At 39.0% G+C, this 27252-nt stretch overlaps 1 protein-coding gene across 1 annotated transcript in view; it reads left to right on the forward strand.

The window, feature by feature from the left end:
• The window catches only part of CA10 (carbonic anhydrase 10 (inactive)), an 859345-nt gene that overhangs the window by 307219 nt on the left and 524874 nt on the right, over positions 1 to 27252 (forward strand). Inside the window, exon 3 of the mRNA XM_081576112.1 lies at positions 25745 to 25887. Within this exon, the coding sequence (XP_081432238.1) occupies positions 25745 to 25887 (143 nt within the window). The remainder of the gene's footprint in view (positions 1 to 25744; positions 25888 to 27252) is intronic.

Consider the following 27252-nt stretch of genomic DNA (forward strand, 5'->3'; position numbering starts at 1 on the left):
TCTAAAGCAACTATATGCCAATAATACCTGCCAAGCATGCTAAAGTCACTTCAGTTGTGTCCTATTCTGTGCAACCCTGTGGACTCTAGCCTGCCAGGTTCCTCTGTCCATGGGATTCTCCAGGCAAGAATACTGGCATGGGTTGTCATGCCCTCCTCCAGGGGCTCTTTCCTACCTAGGGACTGAACTCATGTCTTACATCTCCTGCTTTGGCAGGCAGGTTCCTTACCACTAGTGTCACCTGGGAAGCCCAAATGCCAATGAAATGGATGACAGAGAAGAAATGGATGAATTCTTAGAATACAAACCTTCCTAAGACTGAACCAGGAAGAAATATAAAGTATGAACAGATCAACTACAAGTACTGAAATTGAAACTGTGATGAAACTGTGATTTCAAAATTTCCAACAAACAAATGTCCAGGATCAGATGATTTCACAGATGAATTCTGTCAAACATTTATTGAAGAGTTAGCATTTATCCTTTGAAAACTCTTTCAAAACATTGCAGAGGAAGGAAAATACCCAAACTCATTCTATGAAGTTACCATCATCTTGATACCAAAAGCAGACAAAGGTATCACAAAAAGAAAAAGAAAAGAAAATTACAGTCCAATATCAATGATGAACATAGATGCAAAAATCCTCATCACAATGCTAGCAAACTAAAATCCAAAAACAGATTAAAAGGATCATACACCATAATCAAATGAGATTTATCCCTCGGATGCAAAAATCCTTCAGTATATGCAAATCAATCAGTGTGAAACATAAGCCCCTAGCCACTGCCAACGTAGCTACAACCAGGCTGTGAACAGGCAAGGGTTACTGCCCACATATTGCTGGGAACCTAAGCAACCTGGCTCTATTTAGGGTACCATAACCTGGGGCCAGTTCCTTTGGGAGGGCACATGACCTGCCTCAGACTATAACAACATCTAGTGGGTCTCTACCACTGCAGACACTCGCCATAACCCCAGTTGTGGCTGTCGTATCCCTCCCTCTCCCCAGCTCAGATTAGCAAGTGAGCCCAAATAAGCTTTGGCCTTGGCCCCCTCTTCCCTAGGCGGTGAGTAGACAACAGAGGGTGGCCCACAAGCAGAGCTGCACCCACAACCAAAGAGGAACATCATGGGCTGAAGGATGGAAGAGAAAGGGCATTAGCTCCTGTAGCTGCAGGTGCAATGGGTTAAATCCTTACAATTAGCCTGAGACTGGTCTTAGGGGCAAATGTGGACTTTGCAAGCAAGTATAAGCTGGTATAAGTTCAGATCTGAAACTAAGTTGATCTTATACTGCCCACAACAGGTCCAGAGACCTTTCTAGAAATATTGGATAATTTTCTGAGTAGGGATATTGACTGGAATACACTATGTGGAGTGGAAAAACAGAGGAATCGCAAGGGCAGTCCTCTTACTACTTCTCAACATATGGTTTTCTCACTTGTTTTCCTTTTTAATGTTGTTCTAATATTCTTTTCTGTATTATTCCTTTTTCATTTTTATAACCTATTTCCTTTTCAAGAACATCTTATTTTCAAACAAATTCACTTTATTTATTTTATTTACTTTATTTTTACAATACCCTTTATTTATATTGCATTTTTCCATGGTATTGATTTTGTATTCCCGCTAGTCTAGTTTTTTGTACTCATTCTCAGTTATGGGTTCCTTTTTGACTTCATTGCTCTCTTCATTTTTGACTCTTGTTTTTATCATTTTTTTCTTCTCTTTTTTCTCTTATTTTCTCTTAGTAAGACTGTGAGTTTCTTTGTGTGTTCTGGGCTGTTAAGTGTTGCACTCACCAGTAGTCTTAGGGTTTTGTCTTCCGTATTGTGTGGACTGTGAAGTCTTGGTACAACAGTAAGGGGATGGGCCTGAACCACCAAGATGGGAGAACCAAGCCCAGAACATTAGACCACCACAGAATTCCTGACCCCATGGAACATTAATCAGTGAGAGCTCTCTCAAAAGCCTCCATCTCAACACTAAGATCAAGCCTCACCCGAAGGCTAGCAAATTCCACTGCTGGATGCACCATGCCAGTACTTAAGCAAAACAGGAACACAACCCTGCACATTAGTGGATAGGCTGCTCAAAGTCATACCAAACCCCAAAACACTACTGGACATGGCACTGCACTTCAGATAGACAAAACCCAGTTCCATCCAACAGAACACAGACACAAGTCCTACCAACCAGAAAACCTTCAAAAGGCACTGGTCCAACCCTACCCACAGGAGGCAGACTCCACAATTAAGAGGACTACAAACTCCCAGCATACAGAAAAGAGAGCTCAAACATACTAAACAAAATGGAAAGACAGACAAATATGCAACAGAGAAAGGAACATTATAAAACCCACAAGACAAAGCAAACGAAGAGGAAAGGCTGTTTACTTAAAAACAAAACAAAACAGTAATGATAGTAAAGATGATCCAAAATCTTGAAAATAAAATGGAGGCACAGATAAATAGACTGGAGGCATGAAGCAAGAAGAAACAAGAAATGTTCTACAAGGACCTAGATGAAATAAACAATAGAAACTCAGCAATGAACACAAAAACTGACATTAAAACTACACTAGCATGAACCAATAGCAGAATAATTAAGGCAGAAAAATGGATAAGTGAGCTGGAAGATAGGATGATAGAAATAACTGAAGCAGAACAGAATGAACAAGAGAATAAAAAGAAATGAGAACAGTCTTAGAGACTTAGGGGACAATAATAAATGCACCAACAATCAAATTATGGGGTAACAGAAGAAGGAAAAAGAGAAATGATATAAGAAAATATGTGAGGAAATTATAGTTGAAAAATTCCTGAACATGGGAAAGGAAATAGTCACCTAGGTCTAGGAAGCCCAGAGAGTCCCATACAGGGTAAACTCAAGAAGAAACATGCCAAGACACATATTAATGAAACTAACAAAACTTCAACACAAAGGAAAGAGAAAAATGTTAAAAGCAACAAGGGAAAAGCAATAAGAGCTTACAATGGGATCCCCATAAAGCTAATGGCTGATCTTTCAAAGGAATCTCTGCAGGCCAGAAGGGAGTGGCAGGATATGATTAAAGTGATGAAAGAGAAAAACCTACAATGAGTTCCACCGAGGAACTCATTGAGAGTCAAAGGAGAAACCAAAAACTTGGCAGACAAACAAAATTTAAGAGAAGTCCACACCACCAAGCCAGCTTTACAATAAATAACAAGGGAAATTCTATAGACAGGACACACAAGAGATAGAAAAGGCCTAAAAACCCAAAACAATAAAGTAAATAGTAATACAATCATACATATCAATAATTACCTTAAATGTAAATGGATTAAATACTCCAAACAAAAGTCACAGGTTGGCAGAATGGATACAAAACAAGACCCCTATATATGCTGTCTATATGAGACCAACCTCAGACCTAGACATACATACAGACTGAAAGTGAGGGGGTGAGAAAAGATATTCATACAAATGGAAATCAAAAGAAAGCAAAAGTAGCAATGCTTATATCAGATAAAACATTAAAATAAAGACCATTACAAGAGACAAGAAAGGACACTATATAATGATCAAGGGATCAATCCAAGTAGAAGACAATTATAAATATACATGTGCCCAACATAGTGGCACCTCAATGCATAAGGCAAATGCTGTGCTGTGTGCTCTGCTGTGCTGTGCTAAGTCACTTCAGTCATGTCTGACTCTTTGTGACCCTACGGACTGTAGCTCACCAGGCTCCTCTGTCCATGGGATTCTCTAGGCCAGTATACTGGAGTGAGTTGCCATGACCTCCTCCAGGGGCTCTTCCTGACCCAGGGATTGAACCCGTGTCTCTTTTGTCTTCTGCATTGGCAGGCGAGTTCTTTACCACTAGTGCCACCCGGAAAGCCCCAGGGCAAATGCTAACAACAATTAAAGGGGAAATCAACAGTAACACAAAAATAGTGGGGGACTTCAATCCCCAATTCACACTAGTGGACAGATCATGCAGACAGAAAATTAATATGGGAAAAGAAGCTTTAAATGATACATTGCACTAGTTGGACCTAATTGATATCTACAGGATATTTCATCCAAAAAGAGTAGATTTCACTTTTTTCCCAAGTGCACATGCAACATTATCCATGATAGATCACATCTTGTGTCACAAATCAAGCCTTGGCAAATTTTGGAAAATAGATATCATTTCAAGCATCTTTTCTGACCAAAATGCTGTAAGATTAGATATCAACTACAAGGAAAAAAACTATATATATAAAAAAAAAAAAACACAGAGGCTAAACAACACACTTCTGAATAAACAAGAGGCCACTGAAGTAATCAAAGTGGAAATCAAAAAAATACCTAGAAACAAATGAAAAAGAAAACATGACAACTCAAAACTTACGGAATCCACCAAAAGCAGTGCTAAGAAGGAAGTTTATAGCAATATAAGTCTACCTCTCAAAACAAGAAAAAGTTCAAATAAACAATCTAACCTTACACCTAAAGCAACTAGAAAAAGAATACCAAAGTAAACTTAAAGTTAGTTGAAGAAAAGAAATCCTAAATACCAGAGCAGAAAAAAATGAAAAAGAAATGAAGGAGACTATAGCAAAGGTCAATAAAACTAAAAGGTGTTTTTTTGCAGAAGATAAACAAAATTGAAAAACCATTAGCCAGACTCACTTATAAAAAAAAAAAACTAAGATGAATAAAAAAAAAAAACTAAAAGAAAAGAAAAAAGAAGATATAATAGACAACACAGAAATAAAACTGATCATAAGAGACTACTACAAGCAACTATATGCCAATAAAATGAACAAACTCAAAGAAATGGACAAATTCTTAGAAAAAAAAATGTATGACCTTCCAATACTGAGCCAGGAAAAAAAAGAAAATAAAACAGACCTATCGCAAGCACAGAAATCAGAATTCTAATCAAAGATCTTCCAACAAACAAAAGTCCACGGCCAGATGGTTTTGCAGGCGAATTCTACCAAAAGTTTAGAGAAGAACTAAAACCTATTTTGCTCAAAATCCTTCAGAAAATTACAGAGGAAGGAAAACTCCCGAACTTGTTCTACAAGGCCACTATCACCCTCATATCAAAACCAGACAAAACTGCCACAATAAAGAAAATATCGCTGGTCAATGTAGAGGCAAAAATCCTCAACAAAATTAAAGCAAAGAGAATACAAAAACATATTATAAGGATCATACATCATGATCAAGTGGGCTTTATCCCAGGGATGCAAGGATTTTTCAATATATGAAAATAAATTAATGTAATACACCATATTAACAATTTTAAAGATAAAATTCATGTGATCATCTCAATAGATACAGAGAAACCTTTCCACAGAATTCAATACCCATTTATGACAAAAATTCTCCAGAAAGTAGGTATAAAAGAAACATTTGTGTGCATGCCTACTTGCTTCAGTCATGACCAACTCTTTTGTAACCTCGTGGACTACAGCCTAGTAGGCTCCTCTCTCCATGGCATTCTCCAGTCAAGAATACTGGAATTGGATTGTCATGCCCTCTTCCAGGGGATCTTTGACTCAGGGATCAAACCGATATATCTTACATGTCTGCATTTGCAGGTGGGTTCTTTACAATTAGTGCCACCTGGGAATTCAATCCTGAATATTCACTGGAAGGGCTGATGGTGAAGCTGAAGCCACAATACATTGGCCACCTGATGTGAAGAGCTGACTCATTAGAAAAGACCCTGATGTTGGGAAAGATTGAAGGCAGGAGGAGAAGGGAAAAACAGGACAAAATGGTTGGATCGCATCACCAACTCAATAAAGATGAGTCTGAGCAGGCCCCAGGAGATGGTGAAGAACAGAGAGGCCTGGCGTGCTTCAGTCCATGGGATTGCAAACAGTAGGACATGACTGATCAACTGAACAACAACCTGGGAAAAGGCCATAAACAACAAACCCACAGCAAATACTATTCTCGACAGTGAAAAACTGAAAGTATTTCCTCTAAGATCAGAAACAAGACAAGGGTGCCCACTCTCACCACTGTTGTTCAACATGGTTTTGGAAGTCCTAGCCACAGCAATCATAGAACAACAACAACAAAAAAAAAAGTAAAGGAATCCAGATCAGAACAGAAGATATAAAACCCTCACTGTTTGAGGATTGCAGATGACATGATACTATATGTACAACATGGACGTATGAACACCCTAAAGATGCCACCTGAAAGTTATTAGAGCTAATAAATGAATATAGTAATGTTGCATGGTATAAAATTAGTACACAGAAATCCCTTGCATTCCTGTACACCAACAATGAAAACTGTCTTCCCAGGTGACGCTAGTGTTAAAGAATCTGCCAGCCAATGCAGGAGACATGAGAGATGCAGGTTTAATCCCAGGGGTTGGGAAGATCCCCTGGAGGAGAGCACAGGAACCCATTCCAGTATTCTTGCCTGGAGAATCCCATAGACAGAAGAGCCTGGTGGGCTGCAATCCGGTGGATCACAAAGAGTTGGATACAACTGAAGCTACTTAGCACTCATGCAACAATGAAAATCAGAAAGAGAAAGAAACAATCTCATTGACCATTGAAACAACAAAAAATAAAATACCTAGGAATAAATCTACCTAAAAAACAAAAGATCTGTATGCAGAAACCATAAGGCACTGATGAAAAAAAAAATCAAAGACAACACAAACAGATGGAGAGAAATACCATCTTATTGGATTGGAAGAATCTATATTGAGAAATGACGGTATTACCCAAAGCAATCTACAGATTCAATGCAATGCCTTTCAAACCACCAATAATATTTTTCACATAACTAGAGCAAAAAAATTCACAATTTGTATGGAAACATGCTAAGTTGCTTCAGTCGTGTCCGACTCTGTGTGACCCCATAGACGGCAGCTCACCAGGCTCCGCCGTCCCTAGGATTCTCCAGGCAAGAATATTGGAGTGGGTTGCCATTTCTTTCTCCAGTGCATGAAAGGGAAAAGTGAAAGTGAAGTCGCTCAGTCGTGTCCGACTCTTAGCGACCCCATGGACTGTAGCCTACCAGGCTCCTCCGTCCATGGGATTTTCCAGGCAAGAGTACTGGAGTGGGGTGCCATTGCCTTCTCCGATGGAAACATGAAAGAACCCAAATAGCCAAAGCAATCTTGATAAAGAAAAATGGAGCTGGAGGAATCAACCTTACTGACTTCAGACAAATACTGTAAAGCCCCTGTCACCAAGATAGTATGATACTGGCACACACACACACAAAAATAAATATAGACCAATGGAACAAGATAGAAAGTGCAGAGATAAACACATGCTTCTATGAACAACTTACATTTGACAAAAGATTCAAGAATATACAATGGAGAAAAGACAAACTCTTCCTTAAGTGATGCTGGGAAAATTAAACAGCTACATGTAAAAGAATGAAACTAGAACACCTCCTAATATCATACACAAAAATAAACTCAAAATGGATTAAAGATTAAATATAAGGCTAGATACTGTAAAACTCCTAGAAGAAAACATAAGCAGCACACTTCTTTGTGTAAATCACAGAAAGATCCTCCATGACCCACTTTCTAGAATAATGGAAATGAAAAAACAAACAAAAAACAAAAAGCAAATAAAAAAGTGGGACCAAATTAAACTTAAAAGGTTTTGCACCACAAAGGAAACTATAAACAAGGTGAATAGACAACCCTCAGAATCAGTTTAGTTCAGTTCAGTTGCTCAGTCATGCCTGACTCTTTGCAACCTCATGGACTGCAGGACGCCAGGCCTCCCTGTCCATCGCCAACTCCCAGAATTTACTCAGACTCATGTTCATCGATTTGGTGATGCCCTCCAACTATCTCATCCTCTGTCATGCCCTTCTCCTCCCGCCTGCAATCTTTCCCAGCATCAGGGTCTTTTCAAATGAGTCAGCTCTTCACATCAGGTGGCCAAAGTATTGGAGTTTCAGCTTCAGCATCAGTGCTTCTAATGAATGGTCAGGATTGATTTCCTTTAGGATGGACTGGTTGGATCTCCTTGCTGTCCAAAGGACTCTCAAGAGTCTTCTCCAACACCACACTTCAAAAGCATCAATTCTTTGGTGCTCAGCTTTCTTTATAGTCCAACTCTCACATCCATACATGACTACTGGAAAAACCATGGCTTTGACTAGACGGACCTTTGTTGGCAAAGTAATGTCTCTGCTTTTTAATATGCTGTCTAGGTTGATCATAACAATTCTTCCAAGGAGCAAGCGTCTTTTAATTTCATGGGTGCAGTCACCATCCGCAGTGACTTTGGAGTGGAAAAAAATAAAGTCTGTCACTGTTTCCATTGCTTCCCCATATATTTTCCATGAAGTGATGGGACTGGATGCCATGATCTTAGTTTTCTGAATGTTGAATTTAAGCCAACTTTTTTACTCTCCTCTTTCACCTTCATCAAGAGGCTCTTTAGTTCTTCTTCACTTTCTGCCGTAAGCCATGGCAGAATGGGAGAATATAATAGCAAACGAAACATCTGATAAAGGATTAATCTCCAAAATACATAAGCAGCTCATGCAGCTCAATATCAGTAAAACAAACAACCCAGTTAAAAAATCGACAGAAGACCTAAACAGACATTTCTCCAAAGAAGGCATACATTTGACTAATACACAGATGAAAATATGCTCAACATTGCTCAGTATTAGAGAAATGCAAATCAAAATTTCAATGAGATATTACCTCACACCAGTCAGAATAGCCATGATCAATAAATCTGGAGACAGTAAATGTTGGAGAGTGTGTGGTGAAAACCAAACCTCTTACCCTTTTCGTGGGAATGTAAATTGATACAGCCACTATGGAAAACAGTATGGAGATTCCTTAAAAAACTAGGAATAAAGCTACCATATGACCCAACAATTCCACTACTTGACATACACCCTGGGAAAATTATTATTGAAAAAAGACACATGTAACCCAATTTTCATTGCAGTGCTGTTTATCATAGCTAGGATATGGAAGCAACCTTGCTGTACATCAACAGATGAATTGATAAAGATATAGTACAAATTTTCAATGGCATATTACTCATTCATATAAAGGTGGTACACATTTGAATCAGTTCCAATGAAATGGATGAACATAGAGCCTATTGTACAGAGTGAAGTAAGTCAGAAAAAGAAAAACAAATGTCATATTTCAATACACATATATAGAATCTAGAAAGATGGTACTGATGAATCTATTTGCAGGTAAACAATGGGATGAGACGCAGACATAGAGAACAGACTTGTGAACACAGTGAGGGAAAGAGAGAAGGGACAAATTGAAAGTGTAACACTGAAACATATACATTACCATATATACAATATATAGCCAGTGGAGATTTGATATATGATGCAGCGAGCTGAAGCCTGTGCTCTGTGACAACTTCGAGGGGTGGGACAGGGTGGCACAAGGGACATAAGTTCAACAAGGAGAGGACATATATACACCTATAGCTTATTCATGTTAATGTTTGGAAGAAACCAACACAATATTGTAAACAATCACCCTTCAATTAAAAATGGAATACATTTACTCAAAATACAGAGAAAAAGAAACATTGGTACATGTATACAATGGAATATTACTCAGCCATAAAAAAGAATGAAATTATGCCATTTTCAGCAATAGGAATGAATACACCTAGAGATGGTTATACTGAGTGAACTAAGTGAGAGAAAGACAAACATAAAATTACACAGAATTTTTTTTAAAAAATGTACAAATCAACTTATTTGCAAAACAGAGGGTCACAAAACAAACTTATGATTACCAGGGGAAAAGAGGGGAGGGATAATTTTGGATATTTGGATTGATATATACAGACTACTATATCTAAAATAGATAAAAAAAAAATAATAGCATACTGTATAGTACAAGGAACTCTATTCAATACTCTAATGACCTGTAGGGAAAAAGAATCTAAAAAAGCATGGTTATATGTTTATGTATAACTGATTCACTTTGTTGAACACCTGAAAATAACATTATATTGTAAATCAAGTTTTCTCCAATAAAATTATTTTAAAAAATTGAGAGATTTAATCTTGAACACTTCATGAATTATCCTTTATTGGCCAAGGCCCTGTAATCAGGTGCTGTGCTATGTTTAAGTTTCTGATCATGACGTGCTTGCTTCTACTTCACTTCAGTCGCTCAGTCGTGTCTGACTCTTTGTGACCCCATGAATTGCAGCACACCAGGCCTCCCTGTCCATTATCAACTCCCGGAGTTTACCTAAACCCATGGCCAACTAGTCGGTGATGCAATCCAACCATCTCATCCTCTGTAATCGCCTTCTCCTCCTGCCCCCAATCCTACCCAGCATTAGGGTCTTTTCCAATGAGTCAACACTTCACATGAGGTGGCCAAAGTATTGCAGTTTCAGCTTCAACATCAGTCCTTCCAATGAACACCCAGGACTGATCTCCTTTAGGATGGACTGGTTGGATCTCCTTGCAGTCCAAGGGACTCTCAAGAGTCTTCTCCAAAACCACAGTTCAAAAGCATCAATTCTTCAGTGCTCAGCTTTCTTCACCGTCCAACTCTCACATCCATACATGACCACTGGAAAAAGCATAGCCTTGACTAGATGAACTTTTGTTAGCAAAGTAATGTCTCTGCTTTTAAATATGCTATCTAGGTTGGTCATAACCTTCCTTCCAAGGGAGTAAGCATCTTTTAATTTCATGGCTGCAATCACCATCAGCAGTGATTTTGGAGCCTAAAAAAAAATAAAAGTCTGACACTGTTTCCACTGTTTCCCCACCTATTTCCCATGAAGTGATGGGACCAGATGCCATGATCTTAGTTTTCTGAATGTTGAGCTTTAACCCAACTTGTTCACTCTCCTCTTTCATTTTCATCAAGAGGCTCTTTAGTTCTTCCCTTTCTGCCATAAAGGTGGTGTCATCCGCATATCTGAGGTTATTGATAGTTCTCCTGGCAATCTTGATTCCAGCTTGTGTTTCTTCCAGCCCAGTGTTTCTCATGATGTACTCTGCATATAAATTAAATAAGCATGGTGACAATATACAGCATTGATGTACTCCTTTTCCTATTTGGAACCAGTCTGTTGTTCCATGTCTAGTTCTAACTGTTGCTTCCTGACCTGCATACAGGTTTTTCAAGAGATAGGTCAGATGGTTGGGTATTCCTATCACTTTCAGAATTTTCCAGTTTGTGGTGATCCACACAGTCACAGGCTTTGGCACAGTCAATAAAGCAGAAATAGATGTTTTTCTGGAGCTCTCTTGCTTTTTGATGATCCAGCAGATGTTGGCAATTTGATCTCTGGTTCCTCTGCCTTTTCTAAAACCAGCTTGAACATCTGGAAGTTCACAGTTCACGTATTGCTGAAGCCTGGCTTGGAGAATTTTGAGCATTACTTTACTAGCATGTGAGATGAGTACAATCGTGCGATAGTTTGAGCATTCTTTGGCATTGCCTTTCTTTGGGATTGGAATGAAAACTGAAGTTTTCCAGTCCTGTGGCCACTGCTGAGTTTTCCAGATTTGCTCCATATGGATTGCAGCACATTCACAGCATCATTTTTCAGGATTTTAAATAGCTCAACTGGAATTCCATCACCTCCACTAGCTTTGTTCGTAGTGATGCCTTCGAAGGCCCACTTGACTTCACATTCCAGGATGTCTGGCTCTAGGTGAGTGATCACATCATCATGATTATCTGGGTCGTGAAGATCTTTTTTCTACAGTTCTGTGTATTCTTGCCACCTCTTCTTAATATCTTCTGCTTCTATTAGGCCCATACCACTTCTGTCCTTTATCGAGCACATATTTGCATGACATGTTCCCTTGGTATCTCTAATTTTCTTGAAGAGATCTCTAGTCTTTCCCATTCTGTTGTTTTCCTCTATTTCTTTGCATTGATCGCTGAGGAAGTCTTTCTTATCTCTCCTTGCTATTCTTTGGAACCCTGCATTCAGATGGGAACATCTTTTCTTTTCTCCTTTGCTTTTCACTTCTCTTCTCTTCCCAGCTATTTGTAAGGCCTCCTCAGACAGCCATTTTGATTTTTTGCATTTCTTTTCCATGGGGATGGTCTTGATCTCTGTCTCCTGCAGAGTGTCACAAACCTCTGTCCATAGTTCATCAGACACTCTGTCTATCAGATCTAGTCCCTTAAATCTATTTGTCACTTCCACTGTATAATCATAAGAGATTTGATTTAGGTCATACCTGAATGGTCTATTGATTTTCTCTACTTTCTTCAATTTAAGCCTGAATTTGGCAATAAGGAGTTCATGATCTGAGCCACAGTCCACTCCCGGTCTTGTTTTTGCTCAGTGTATAGAGCTTCTCCATCTTTGGCTGCAAAGAATGTATTCAATTTTAGTTTCAGTGTGTCTGCCCTCTGATGCCCTCTTGCAACACTTAACGTCTTATTTGGGTTTCTCTTACCTTGGACGTGGGGTATTTCTTCACTCTGCTTATTTAACTTATATGCACAGTACATCATGAGAAACGCTGGGATGGAAGAAGCACAAGCTAGAATCAAGATTGCCGGGAGAAATATCAATAACCTCAGATATGCGGATGACACCACCCTTATGGCAGAAAGTGAAGAAGAACTAAAGTGCCTCTTGATGAAAGTGAAAGAGGAGAGTGAAAAAGTTGTCTTAAAGCTCAATGTTCAGAAAACTAAAATCATGGCATCTGGTCCCATCACTCCATGGGAAATAGATGGGGAAACAGTGGAAACAGTGTCAGACTTTATTTTGGGGGGCTCCAAAATCACTGCTGATGGTGATTGCAGCCATGAAATTAAAAGACACTTACTCCTTGGAAGAAAGGTTATGGCCAACCTAGATAACATATTTAAAAGCAGAGACATTACTTTGCCAACAAAGGTCCGTCTAGTCAAGGCTATGGTTTTTCCAGTGGTCATGTATGGATGTGAGGGTTGGATGGTGAAGAAAGCTGAGCACTGAAGAATTGATGCTTTTGAACTGTGGTGTTGGAGAAGCCCCTTGAGAGTCCCTTGTACTGCAAGGAGATCCAATCAATCCATCCTAAAAAAGATCAATCCTGGGTGTTCATTGGAAGGACTAATGTTGAAGCTGAAACTCCAATACTTTGGCCACCTCATGCGAAGGGTTGACACATTGCAAAAGACCCTAATGCTGGGTAGGATTGGGGGCAGGAGGAGAAGGCGATGACAGAGGATGATATGGTTGGATGGCATCACCAACTTGATGGACATGGGTTTGGGTAGAGTCCGGGATTTGGTGATGGACAGAGGCCTGACGTGCTGCGTTTCATGGGGTCGCAAAGAGTCGGACATGACTGAGCGACTGAAATGAACTGAACTGAATGTAATCAATCTGATTTCGGTGTTGACCATCTGGTGATGTCCATGTGTAGAGTCTTCTCTTGTGTTTTTGGTAGAGGGTGTTTGCTATGACCCGTGTGTTCTCTTGGCAAAACTCTATTAGCCTTTGCCCTGTTTCATTCTGTACTCCAAGGCCAAATTTGCCTGTTACGCCAGGTGTTTCCTGACTTCCTACTTTTGCATTCCAGTCCCCTATAATGAAAAGGACATCTTTTTTGGATGTTAGTTCTAAAAGGTCTTCATAGAAACGTTCAAGTTCACCTTCTTCAGTGTTACTGGTCGGGGCATAGACTTGGATTACCGTGATATTGAATGGTTTGCCTTGGACACGAACAGAGATCATTCTGTTGTTTTTGAGATTGCATCAAAGTACTGCATTTTAGACTCTTTTGTTGACTATTATTGCTACTCCATTTCTTCTAAGGAATTCCTCCCCACAGTAGTAGATATAATAGTCATCTGAGTTAAATTCACCCTCTCCAATCCATCTTAGTACGCTGATCCTTAGAATGTCAACGTTCACTCTTGCCATCTCCTATTTGACCACTTCCAATTTGCCTTGATTCATGGACCTAACATTCCAGGTTCCTATGCAGTATTGCTCTTTACAGCATCGGACTTTGCTTCTATCACCAGTCACATCCATAGCTGGGTAGTGTTTTTGCTTTGGCTCCATCCCATCATTCTTTCTGGTGTTATTTCTCCACTGATCTCCAGTAGCATATTGGAAGCCTACCCACCTGGGGAGTTCATCTTTCAGTGTCCTATCTTTTCACCTTTTCATACTGTTCATGGGTTTCTCAAGGCAAAAATACTGACGTGGTTTGCCATTCCCTTCTCCAATGGACCACATTCTGTCAGACCTCTCCACCATGACCCATCCATCTTGGGTGGCCCCACATGGCATGGCTTAGTTTCATTGATATAGACAAGGCTGTGGTCCGTGTGATCAGATTAGCTAGTTTTCTGTGATTATAGTTTCAGTGTGTCTGCCCTCTGATGCCCTCTCGCAACACCTACCATCTTACTTGGGTTTCTCTTACCTTGGGCATGGGGTATCTCTTCACGGCTGCTCCAGCAAAGTCCATTCGTTGCTCCTTACCTTGGACAAGTGATGTCTACTCACGATGGCCCCTCCTGACTTTGAATGTGGAGTAACTCCTCTCGGCCCTCCTGTGCCCACGCAGCCGCCCCTCCTTGGACCTGTGGTAACTCCTCTCACCCCTGCCCCCGGCCTCAGGCACAGGCTAGCTCCTCTCGGCCACCTCCCTCCCCACCCCCACCCCGGCCTCCGGCCTGGGGTAGCTCCTCTCGGCCATGCTTCTTCACAGACCGTCGTAGCCGCCACGCTTCTGCTCGGACCTTCACAGCCGCCACGCTTCTGCTGCTTCTACTTAGTAAATGATATTAATAAATTTACAAAACATTGAACAATATAACCATGCATAATTAAGTGTGAAATTATGTGGCATCTTACCAACTTCTCTAGAAATCTAGAGTGATGACTTAACCAGTAAAGGATGATTTATGGAAGGACTAAGATTTAAATTAGCAATTGTAGAATGTATATGATTTGATTGGAGAAGGTCAAGAGACAAAAGAAGAATAAAAATGTGAAACCTAAAAATTCAAACTCATAGACCTATAGAACAGAACAGCAGCTGAAGAATGGGGACATGTAAATTGAAGATTACACACATACAGTTATAAGACAAATAGATTCTGGGATCTAATGTACAACATGATGATTATAGTCAACAACTCTGTATTGAATCCTTTAAATTTGCTAAGAAAGTAGATCTCAAGGTTTCTCACTTTAAAAAGTAAAGGTACAGGTGTGTTAATTAACACGGTTCTGGTAATCATTTTACAGTATATATATATATTACAGTATATATATATTTACAGTATGTATATATATATATCAAGTCATCACATTGTACATCATAAAAATTATGCTGTACAACCTAAATGTTTACAACTTTTATTTGTCAATTGTACCTCAGTGAAGCTTGAGGGAAAAGAAGCCCAGAGGTAGGATTGAGTGCACTATGCTGTTGAAATAGAAATGAAGCAGAATGATACACATCTGTTCATTCCACAAACTATATTGAAGGACTGTAATATGAGAAGCGCTAGGGAGAAAATAAGATGTGAAACAGACAGCATGGTCCTGTTTTCTCTGATCCATCCATTTATCTATCACCCATTTGATAAGTTGTTGTTCAGTTGTGTCTGGCTGTTTGCGGCCCAATGGACTGCAGCATCCCAGGCTTCCCTGTCCTTCACTATCTCCCAGAGTTCACTCAAACTCATGTTCATTGAATCAGTGATGCCATCCAACCATCTCATTCTCTGTTATCCCCTTCTCCTTCTGCCTTCAATCTTTCCAAACATCAAGGTCTTTTCCAATGAGTTGGCTCTTTGCATTAGATGGCCAAAATACTGGAGTTTCAGCTTTAGTATCAGTCCTTCCAATGAATATTCAGGGATAATTTCCATTAAGATTAATTGATTTAATATCCTTGCTGTCCAAAGGACTATCAAAAGTCTTATCCAAAACCACGGTTGGAAGGCATCACTTTTTCAGTGCAAAGCTTTCTTTATGGTCCAGGTTTCACATCTGTACATGATTACTGGAAAAACCTTAACTTTGGCTATGTTGACATTTGTCAGTAAAGTGATATCTCTGATTTTAATACACTGTCTACATTTGTCATAGTGTTTCTTTCAAGGAGGAAGCGTCTTTTAATTTAATGGCAGTGTCCACGGTGATTTTGGAGCCCAAGAAAATAAAGTCTGTCATTGTTTTCATTCTTTCCCCATCTGTTTGCCTTTAAGTGATGGGACAAGAGGCCATGATCTTAGCTTCTAATGTTGAGGCTTAAGCCACTTTTCACTCTTCTCTTTCACCTTCATCAAGGGGCTCTTTAGTTCTTCACTTTCTGCCAGAGGGGTGGTGTCATTTGCATATCTGAGGTTACTGATATTTCTCCTGGCAATTTTGATGCCAGCTTGAACTACATCCATCTCGGACTTTGTGTGATGTACTCTGCATATAAATTAAATAAGTAGGATGACAATGCACAGCTTTGACATCCTCCTTTCCCAGTTGTGAACCAGTCCATAGTTCCACATACAGTTCTAACTATTGCTTCTGGACCTGCATACAGGTTTCTCAGGTGACAGGTAAAGTGGTCCAGTATTCCCATCTCTTTAAGAATTTTCCACAGTTTGTTGTGATCCACATGGTCAAAGGCTTTAGTATAGTCAATGAAGCAGAAGTAGATGTTTTTCTTGAATTCCAGTGCTTTTTCTATGCTCCAACAGATATTGGCAATTTGATCTCGGGTTCCTCTGCCTTTTCTAAATCTAGCTTGTACATCTGGAAGTTCTTGTCTCACATATTGTTGAAACCTAGCTTGAAGGATTTTGAGCATTGCCTTGAGAGCATGTGGAATGAGTTCAATTGTGTGGTAATTTGAACATTCTTTGGCATTGCCTTTCTTTGGGATTGGAATGAAAATTGACCTTTTCCAGTCCTATGGCCACTGCTGAGTTTTTGAAATTTCCTACAAATTTCCTGAATGCAGTAGTTCAACAGCATCATCATTAAGATTTGAAGTAGCTCGGCTGGAATTCCATCACCTCCACTAGCTTTGCTCATAGCAATGCTTCCTAAGGCCCACTTGACTTCACATTCCAGGATGTCCAGCTCTAGGTGAGTGATCACACTATTGTGGATATCTGGGTCATTAAGATGTTTTCTCTATAGTTCTTTTTTTTTTTTATATAATTTTTTTTATTTTAGTTGGGGGCTAATTACTTTACAATATTGTAATAGTTTTTGCCATACATTGACATGAATCAGCCATGGGTTTACATGTGTTCCCTTTCCTGGACCACCCACCCACCTCCCTCCCCATCCCATCCTTCTGGATCATCCCATTGCCCCGGCCCTGAGCCCTTGTCACATGCATCGAACATGGAATGGTGTTCTGTTTCACATATGATAATATACATGTTTCAATGCTATTCTCCCAGAACGTCCCACCCTCACCTTCTCCCTCAGAGTCCATAAAATTGTTCCATGCATCTGTGTCTCTTATCCTGTCTCGCATATAGGGTTATCGTTACCATCTTTCAAATTCCATATATATGCATTAGTATACTGTATTGTTGTTTTTCTTTCTGGCTTACTTCACTCTGTATAATGGGCTCCAGTTTCATCCATCTCAGTAGAATCTATAGTTCTTTTGTGTATTCTTGCCACCTCTTCTTAATATCTTGTGTTCTGTTACATCCACACCATTTCTGTCCTTTATTGTGTCCATTTTTGCATGAAATATTACCTTGGTATCTTTCTAATTTTCTTGAAGAGATCTCGTCTGTTCCATTCTATTTGTTTCCTCTATTTCTTTGCACTGTTCACTTCAGAAGCCTTTCTTATCTCTCCTTGCTGTTCTTTGGAGCTCTGCATTGAGATGGGTATATCTTTACTTTTTTCCTTTGTCTTTCTCATCTCTTTTCTCAGCTGTAGTAATACTTACTCAGACAACCATTTTGTCTTTCTGCATTTCTTTTCCTTGGGGCTGGTTTTGATCACCACTTTCTGTACAATGTTACAAACTTCCATCTGTATTTCTTCTGGCTGTTTATCAGATCTAATCCATTGAAGCTACTTGTCACTTCCACTGTATAACCAAAAGGAATTTGATTTAGGTCAACCTAAATGGCCCAGTGTTTTTCCCTACTTTATTTATTTTAAGTCTGAATTTGGCAATAAGTTCATGATCTGAGTGACAGTCAGCTCCCAGTCTTGTTTTTGCTGATTCTATAGAGCTTTTCCATTTTCAGCTGCAAAAATATAACTAATCTGAAATTGGAGTTGACTATCTGGTGGTGTCCATGTGTTGAACCATCTCTTGTGTTGTTGGAAGAGAGTGTTTGCTATGACCAGTGCATTCTCTTGGCAACACTCTATTAGCTTTTGCCCTGCATCATTTTGTACTCCAAGGCCAAACTTGCCTATTACTCCAGATATCCTTTTGAATTCCAGTCCCCTATGATGAAAAGGACAACTTTTTTTGGTGTTAGTTCTAGAAGGTCTTCTAGGTCTGCTTAGAACTATTAAACTTTGTATTCTTTGGCACTAGTGGTTGGGGCGTAAACTTGGATTACTGTGATGCTGAATGTTTGCCTTTTAAACGAACCAAGATCATTCTGTCATTTTTTGAGATTGCACCCAAGTTCTGCATTTCAGGCTCTTTTGCTCACTATGAGGGTTACTCCAATTTTTCTAAGTGATTCTTGCTCAAAGTATTAGATATAATGTTCATCTACTTTAAATATGCCCATTCACATCCATTTTCATTCACTGATGATTAACATGTCAAAATTCACTCTTGCCATCTCCTGTTTTACCACTTCCAATTTACCTTGATTCATGAACCTAACATTCCAGGTTCTATGCAATATTGTTCCTTACAGCCTCAGAGTTTATTTTCACCACCATATGCCTCCACAACAGGCTGTTGTTTCTGCTTTGGCTCAGCCTCTTCATTCCTTCTTGAGCTATTTGTCTGCTCTTCTCTAGTAGCATATAGGACACCTATTGTCCCGGAGGTATGTCTTTTAGTGTCATGTCTTTTTACCTTTTCATGCTGTTCACGGGGTTCTCAAGGCAAGAATGCTGAATTTCCTTGCCATTCTCTTATCCAATATACCACATTTTGTCAGGACTCTCCATCATGACCCGTCCATCTTGGGTGACCCTACACAACATAGCTCATAGTTTCTTTAAGTTACATATAGCTGTGATCCATGTGATCATTTTGATTGGTTTTTTTGTAATTGTGGTTTTCATTCTCTCTGCCCTATTAAGTAGTTGTTGAATTGTTGTGTGTGCCAAACATTGGAATGAGAACAGAGAGTGTAATGATAGCATAGAATCAGAGTTCTAGAGCTAAAGGCAACAGTAATATTATATTGATCTTATTGTGTACTAAATTCTGTTGTGAACCACAGATGTAGCCCATTTTCCAGTCATGGTTCTTCCTTGTATGCTCAGCTCTCATGCCATTTGTGATGTGGAACATTCCCTGGAGTTTGGAAATTTATCTAAGGAATTGTTGCAAAAAGTAAAGTACATGCCATTGGGAATCTGGATTAGGCTAGTGGTATCTAGGTTGGACAAGAATCATTCCAGAGCAGAGAACTCACCCAGATTTTATCTTTGGTAAGATTTTGGGGGATGATAGAGCTCAGATGCTAAAGCGTCTGCTTGCAATGCAGTAGACCCGGGTTTGATCCCTGGGTTGGGAAGAACCCCTGGAGAAGAAAATGGCAACCCACTCCAGTACTCTTGTCTGGAAAATTTCATGGACAGAGGAGCCTTGTAGGCTACAGTCCATGGGGTCACAAAGAGTCGGACATGACTGAGCAACTTCACTTCACTTCAGAGATCTACAGCTAATGAATGCCTGCATGTTTTCTTGCTTGCTAATAGGAAGCATGGTGATCAAGAGTCAAATAGGAATGTTAAGAAGAGAAGTTAAATGTGTTGATAGAAGTCACTATGTTATAGAAGCTAAATCTAGCATCTCAACAGAAAATACATGCAGGCTTATTGGACAATCCATCCCAGTGCAGAACTGGGAAAAGATCAATAGATCATTTGTGTTTTTTTGTCCCCTGTTTAGAGACTGATTCCACTGTATTTGGGTCCCAGGATTCAGTGATGGCATGAAGATTAATTTTCCTAATGCATTCTGAAGATAATAAAGCCCTTACTTTTGCAAATGGTAATGAAAATGCCTTAAATACCTGCCAAAGTCAAGACAGACTGAAACTGCTGGAGATTTCTGTAAGATTACATGAATGTGAACACACTGAATTGCAGATGACTACTCATCTTCACACACATCTGGGCAGCAGGGATCTCACAATTTGCCAACTTTTGATATGTGTATAATAGGTAATTTTGTGCATACATAAAGACAGAGTGAGAATTAGAGGGAGAGAAAGTTTACAGTATGGATATGAATATAGGGCACTCAACTAGATGTGGATAAAGGGCACTGTATTCTGAGATATCCACATGTTTTGCAGGATTTTAAGTGTTTCACCAGATGTTTGAATTTATATGGAATTGTTGTCCAACAGCATGTTGGTAAATTTTTCAGAATTTAGAATAGTTAAGTTCCTAGAGTCACTAATTCTAGCAAATTTCCCTGGAATATTTATGGTCCTTTAAAGATAGCAGGGGAAAGAGAGCAGGAAGCCTGATCTCATAAATTATCTTAAATTTTACTGTACTCAAAACAATATGGCACTGACAATAGGAATATAAATATAGTTTGGATAATCCAGAAAAAATGGAAAAAATCTAATGTAATGTATATGGAAACTTAATATGTGATAAAAGTAACACTCAATTTGGTCACAAATGATCATTTATTTAATTAATAATAATGGCATTATTCACTTTATGTCTGGGAAAAATCTTAAACCTCTGTGTCATAGTATAAGATAAAATTGTAGAAATTATAACAATAAAATATTTTTAACATTTAGAAAAATGCCTATATACTCTAGTTGATTATGCAATATGAAATAATACAGAAAACACAGAATCTTATTCACAAAAAGATGGATAAATCCAACCATATAAAATTTAAAAAATGCCTAGATAAACAAATGCCAAAAATGAACTTAAAAGTTAAATAATAGGATAGGAGAAAATATTTATAGCATGTGACAGAGAACTAATATTTCTAGAATCCAAATGATAGGTAAAAGTCACATAAAAGCATAAATAGTGCAGAAAAAAATACATGAAGAATATGATCAAAAGAGAAATGAAAATAGCTAATGAGCATATGAAAAGATACTCATCCTTAGCAGTAGTTAAGAAATGCAAATTAAATCAGTGAAATTCCATGCTCCCTGTTAGATTGCCATTACTAAATAAACAAACAGAGCCTATTATACAGAGTAAAGTAAGTCAGAAAGAGAAAGACAAATATCATGGTATGTTAACACACATATATGGAATCTAGAAAGATATTACTGAGGATCTTACTTAAAGGGCAGCAAAGGATAGGGGCAAGGAGAGGGTGGGATGATTTGAGAGAAAGTGTTTAAACATACACATTACTATATGTAAAATAGATAGCCAGTGGGAGTTTGATGTATGATGCAGGGAACCCAAAGCAGGTGCTCTGTGACAACCTAGAGGGTTGGGATAGGTAGGGAGTTGGGATGGAGGTTTAAGAGTGAGGGGACATATGTATACCTTTGGCCAATTCATGTTGATGTGTGACAAAAACCATCAAAATATTATAAAGTAATTTTCCTCTAGCTTTGCTCTGCAGGTAAAATCCACAGGCTCATTCCCATGCTCTAATAAGTATGGGCACCCCTTGCTTCTGTTTTCACAGCCTTTCTCCTATAGCATTTCCTTAGAACCTAGATTAACACCGCATTTGTAGACCTATCCTAGGTCTTTTTTTCACCTGAGGTTCCTGGACTGGTTTGACATATTAATTATGTCTCAACACATACAGTGATTCTAAGAGCACTGACCTCTCATCTGGACTAGTCCAGCTCTTCATGAGCAGTCATCCCCATTAGGTCTTCTTGGGGCCCTGCAGATGAAACACATCTTCTCTTGCCTGAATTAAAAGCTTTTTCTACCCACCTATAGTTGAATGGTTTTCTGAAGTCCTAACTTTATTTGCAATTGTTGATATTTAAAGCAATTGATTTGAACTTTTGCATTTGAAATTGATTTCAACTGGAGTCTAGACATTCATGTTCCTCTTGCTTTACCAAAAGAAAAACGGCAGCAAAAGTTTTACAATGGCCACAACAACAACTTAACACTGAAACCCTCATTTTGGTAATCTGGTCATGTATGAAACTTGCTAGGGAACAAGGGATTTTGAGCAGTTTGAGTCTTGAGACCTGAGTACCGATGCTTACTCTGTCCTTCTCTGTCTCTCCCTGGCTGTGTGGATTTGAGCTGAGGACATGCCCTCCCCTTATGGCCTTCGTTTCATTGTAGTCATTTAGATTAGATGACCTCTAAGGTGGCTTCGGTTTCTGAAAGATCACTAATTTCAGGCTGATTTAAAATGAGCAATCCAGTGGTGAATAAACTTTGATACCCTTTCAGGAGTGAAGCTAATGGCACACTTGAACAAGAAAGAGTGGTTCTCAATTGTCTAAGCATGTAGTTAGAACCAGACAGACAGGCTTCAGTGTGAAGTGGATATATAAAACCCTGAAACTTTTTGTCATGAAGAATGCTATGCCCAATAAAAGCAAACCAGATGTTCGTATAAAACTTCCACTGTTTGTGTTTTTATGGGGGTACGTTTGGAGGTGTGAAGTTTATTAATGAAACACAGTAGCATCTGCCCACCCACGCTACCATAAAATAGCAGCACAATGCATTTATGGGGTTGGATTATTTTTGTTAATAATTTTCATGCGAGTATTTGAAATGCAATATGTACCAGATGTTAGCTGTTTATCCCGCATCTGCCTTCCAAGGAAGGTCCCTAAGACATCATAGGAAAGGGAATTGTATTAGTTTTCTGTTGTGGTTCTGACAAACAATAGCAACTTAGTGACATAAAACAACACAGATGTATTATCTTAAAGTTCTGGAAGTGAGAAGTCTGAAATGAGTCTCAGTGTCAGCAAGCTGGTATTCCTTTTGGAGGCTCTAGGGGAAGAATCTGTTGCTTTGCCTATTCCAGCTTGTAGAGGCCAACTGTGTTCACTGGCTCATGTTTTCTTACTCTTCTCCCGACATCTCTGACCTCTCTTTCCATCCTTAAATATTTTCTCTGTATCTGTGACCTTTCTACACCTCTCTCTGAAAATAGACCCTTGTTATTATGTTGGGCTCAGATAATCCCAACGCTGTAATCTATGCATCTCAAGATGCTTATTAGTAATAATTAATACTTGATTAATTAGTTTTAGTAATTTCTGCCCAGTACATTTTACAACATAAGGTAACTCATTCACAGGTTCTGGGGTTAGGATGTGGACATCTTTGGAGGAGTCTATTATTCAGCCTATGTCTGAGGCCATAGATAATTTGTGGCAGTGCCATGAATATATCCCCAGGATCTTCACATTGGCCATGTTTATGTACATCACTGACAAAAACAGGTAGGGATATGCACTGATGGAGGCTCTATTTTTATAAGCTTGAAATGATTGAGAAATAAGTATAAAATTCAGTGAATTTAAAAGAGCATTTTAGAGATGATAGGTTATATATAGAGATGATAGTTTATATAGTTATAAATATATATATATTTAATATATTCTTAACGCCAGTATTCTTGCCTGGAGAATCCCGGGGAAGGCAGAGCCTAGTGGGCTGCCGTCTGTGGGGTCGCACAGAGTCGGACACGACTGAAGCGGCTTAGCAGCAGCAGCAGCAGCTTAATGCAAGAGCTTCCTTAAATTTTTAATTATGCTATGTCACGGTACCTTCTAATGTTAAAGTGACTTCCAGTGATAAAATAGCTTAAATAATGATGGGAAATGAAAGTGCCAAGGAACAACATGTACATATTCTCCTATATACTTCTTCCCCTCCTCGCCCTTCTCTTTCTCCTTCTGAAACCCTGGTCATTGCTGCCATTTTGAAAATCTGTTATAACTGGAAAGTTAATTCAAACTTTTTAAATTTAAAGGAATGGAGTTACCAGAGGCTTATTACCATGGGTTTATCCAAATTAAGTTATTTGCCATATTTCACAGTAAAGTCCACCTGATTTTGATGTTGAAACATTCTTCTAATTCGCTAAGAAAATTGTTTTTATCTCTTCTCCCACTTCTACACAATAATTTCTGTAACAGTTAAAAGGGTTATAGAATTTTGAATTTAGATGAGATTAGACATACTGTCCAGCCCAATACTTTTCTCTTTCATAGTATCTTTTTCAGATATTTGCCATATTCCTCTCTTGCCTGTTTTCTTCACCCATGACATGGGAAGGAATGATGACTGCTGTAAATTAAAGGCTGTATTAAGTTTGGGTTCCTGAGAGAGTAGGAATTTTTGAGAGGGTAGTGACTTTATATTGTTAAGCTCATGTTCTTTACTTCCTCTGCTGCAGGCTTTGGTGCCCCTCTTCTAGAGTTTTATATACACTTGACTTAACCGCATACTGTTCCCTACCCCCAGTATGGTAATTGTTCTTACATGTATCTGCCTTCAAAATTCAACCTAACCCAGTGATGGACATGCAATAATATTTCACTGTACTGCTGATGGATGCAGTGGATGGATGAATGAATGATGACCATATAATCTCAGAGGCATGATGCATGGATCCAAAGAGACACTAAGGGGGCAGGGAAAGTTTGAAGATACAGCTTCTTATCATCACTGATATAAAATTAGTAGGTTAGCTACACTACTATTCTGGTAACTTTCTTAAACAGAGTAAAATAGGACTGGAAATAGGGCAGAAATTTATTTAATAGATTCTTTAATGCGACACTGAAGATAAGTGGATTGTTTCCTTTTGGATATTTCCATTCAGCACTCAATTCCATCCTTTTCTGCTTATCAATGAACACATTCTTCAGCTGATGTTACATTAAGTCAAGTTACCAAGCTGTTGTTTGGCATTCATTGCATGCATGCATGCTCAGTTGCTCAGTTGTGTCCGATTCTTTTCGACCTTCAGACTGTAGCCTGCCAGTCTCCTCCCTCCATGGGATCCTCCAGGCAAGAATACTAGAGTGGATTGCCATCTCCTCCTCCAGGGGATCATTCTCATCCAGGAGTTGACCCCGAGTCCCTGCATCGGCGAATGGATTCTTTATCACTGAGCTACCTGGGAAGCCCCCTGATATTGATTGGGGGGTTCATAAAATAACTCACTCCTCAGTTTGGTCTTGACAACGTATAGAATAATACCTTGTATATGTTGAATGCTACTTTCTAGGACAAGGTTGATTCCTATATCATTCCTGTCAAACAAAGAAGCAAAGTATCAGCTAGGAGTTGCTAAATATTTAGTGCACCTCAATATGAACAGATGATGTGGCTGGTCTATGCCATCTTCTTATTAAGGTATTAATATTGACTGTACTCATCAAAGAGGCCACAGGATCAGTGGGTCTGAAATAAGAATCTCTGATCTTAAGACATCATGAAGGTAAGATTTAGAGAAGTTGACCAAGATTCAGGCCAGGAAACTGCCATAATGACATCCAAGGATGTCTATGGGTGGGAAACATTGTATGGCTCTCTGATTCTATGACTCTCGTGCCATAATTCTTATTACGTTGTTTCCCCAGCCTTCCACCCAGCTTGATTCTACTTTTTTTTTTTTTCCTGTTTCTAGTTCCTTCTTTCTGGGGATTGGTGAACTCAGCTTGGAATCTTTGTTCTGTGGGAAAACGGCAGTCGCCAGTCAACATAGAGACTAGTCATATGATCTTTGATCCCTTTCTGACACCCCTTCGCATCAACACTGGGGGCAGGAAGGTAAGTAGCCATGTTTCTTCCATTGTGAAGTTGAGGATAGGGGAGATGTTGATTCTGAAAGCCAAACTTTCAGTCCTTGATCTCTGTGATGAGTCTGTCTTTCCACCCAGGAATAATATCACAGACTTCAGGTCTATTGCTAACAAATATGTCTTAATCATGCTTTTTCTCTCTACCCAGCCAATTCCCATGCTTCTGATTACTTATTTGTACTCCCTGGATGTTTCCTGAGGTCCTATCCCTTGGAAGCCCATGAAGGAAGGTCAGAAAACAGTGTTTGCTGCCCCTAAATATCATGCTGGGAAATTCTTCCTCTCAGAAACCTCTTTACTGGGGCTTCTTTTAACCTCAAGAAAGTGAAAATCTTTTTATCAAAAGTAAAATCAGACATTTATCATCTTGTAAGGAAAAATAAACAACAATCACTTAAGTGGTTTATGAGAAAATCAATAATTAATCTTACTAGGGCTTCCTGGCTAAGAATCCTAGCTCCTGCATAGAAATGCTGAACTATGATTCCCATTCTCACACCAGCATCCCTCCTTTCCTCTCCCCCCCACCCCCGTGATAAGCTCCTCCTTAGTTTGTAGAAGAGTTTGTAATGTCCATGGGGTCTTCTTATCACAGAAATCTAGCATTTCTTTTGCTACCTTTTACTGTTGAGGAGGTTGTTAAAGGTGGGAAAAAAATACAGAAAAGTGTATTTGAAGGTGACTTAGCCATTGTGAACTCAAGAGAAATGGAAAATCATTTATGTGTGAGAAACTGCGGTTAACATTATGGGTAACTTTTGCTGTTGCTAGTAACTGATTTTCTAAGGTTTGGGCTCCTTGGGGTCTGATTTCTATACCCCTTATGCAGTCGGTTCACCTTGATTATCACAAGTGTAAGCAATCTTTTTGCTTTCTGACATTTTTTTTTCTTGTCACGTAATTTTCACACATGTACAAAAAAGCCAAATGGCCCACCAAAATGCTGTTAGCAAATTTGATTCAGGTCACAAGGCAAGTTTTAAAAGATCTTCGTGTGATTGATACTATTTAGCTAAGTAGTGTTTGTGTTCTGTTTTAAATATGACTTAGGAAGCATTTTTATTAAAAAGTCCTATAAAAAGGACCTTATAAAAAGGTTCGTGTAGTTTATTGTTCTGATTCTATAAAATAAAAAAAAAAATAACCTGCCTTAATTATTCTTCCATTTGCAGTTTTGTTTTTGCAAACCCTAAGGGGAACTTGAATTGGGTGCAATATATACCTTTCTCTAAAAAGTTGATCATGCAAGTCATCGTAAGCATGTATAGATTCCCTGACCAGTATATTCAGTTCAGTTCAGTTCAGTCTCTCAGTCGTGTCTGACTCTTTGCAA

This window comes from Giraffa tippelskirchi, chromosome 3, assembly GCF_054371585.1.
Source record: "Giraffa tippelskirchi isolate mGirTip1 chromosome 3, T2T-mGirTip1v1.2.pri, whole genome shotgun sequence".
Classification (NCBI taxonomy): domain Eukaryota; kingdom Metazoa; phylum Chordata; class Mammalia; order Artiodactyla; family Giraffidae; genus Giraffa; species Giraffa tippelskirchi.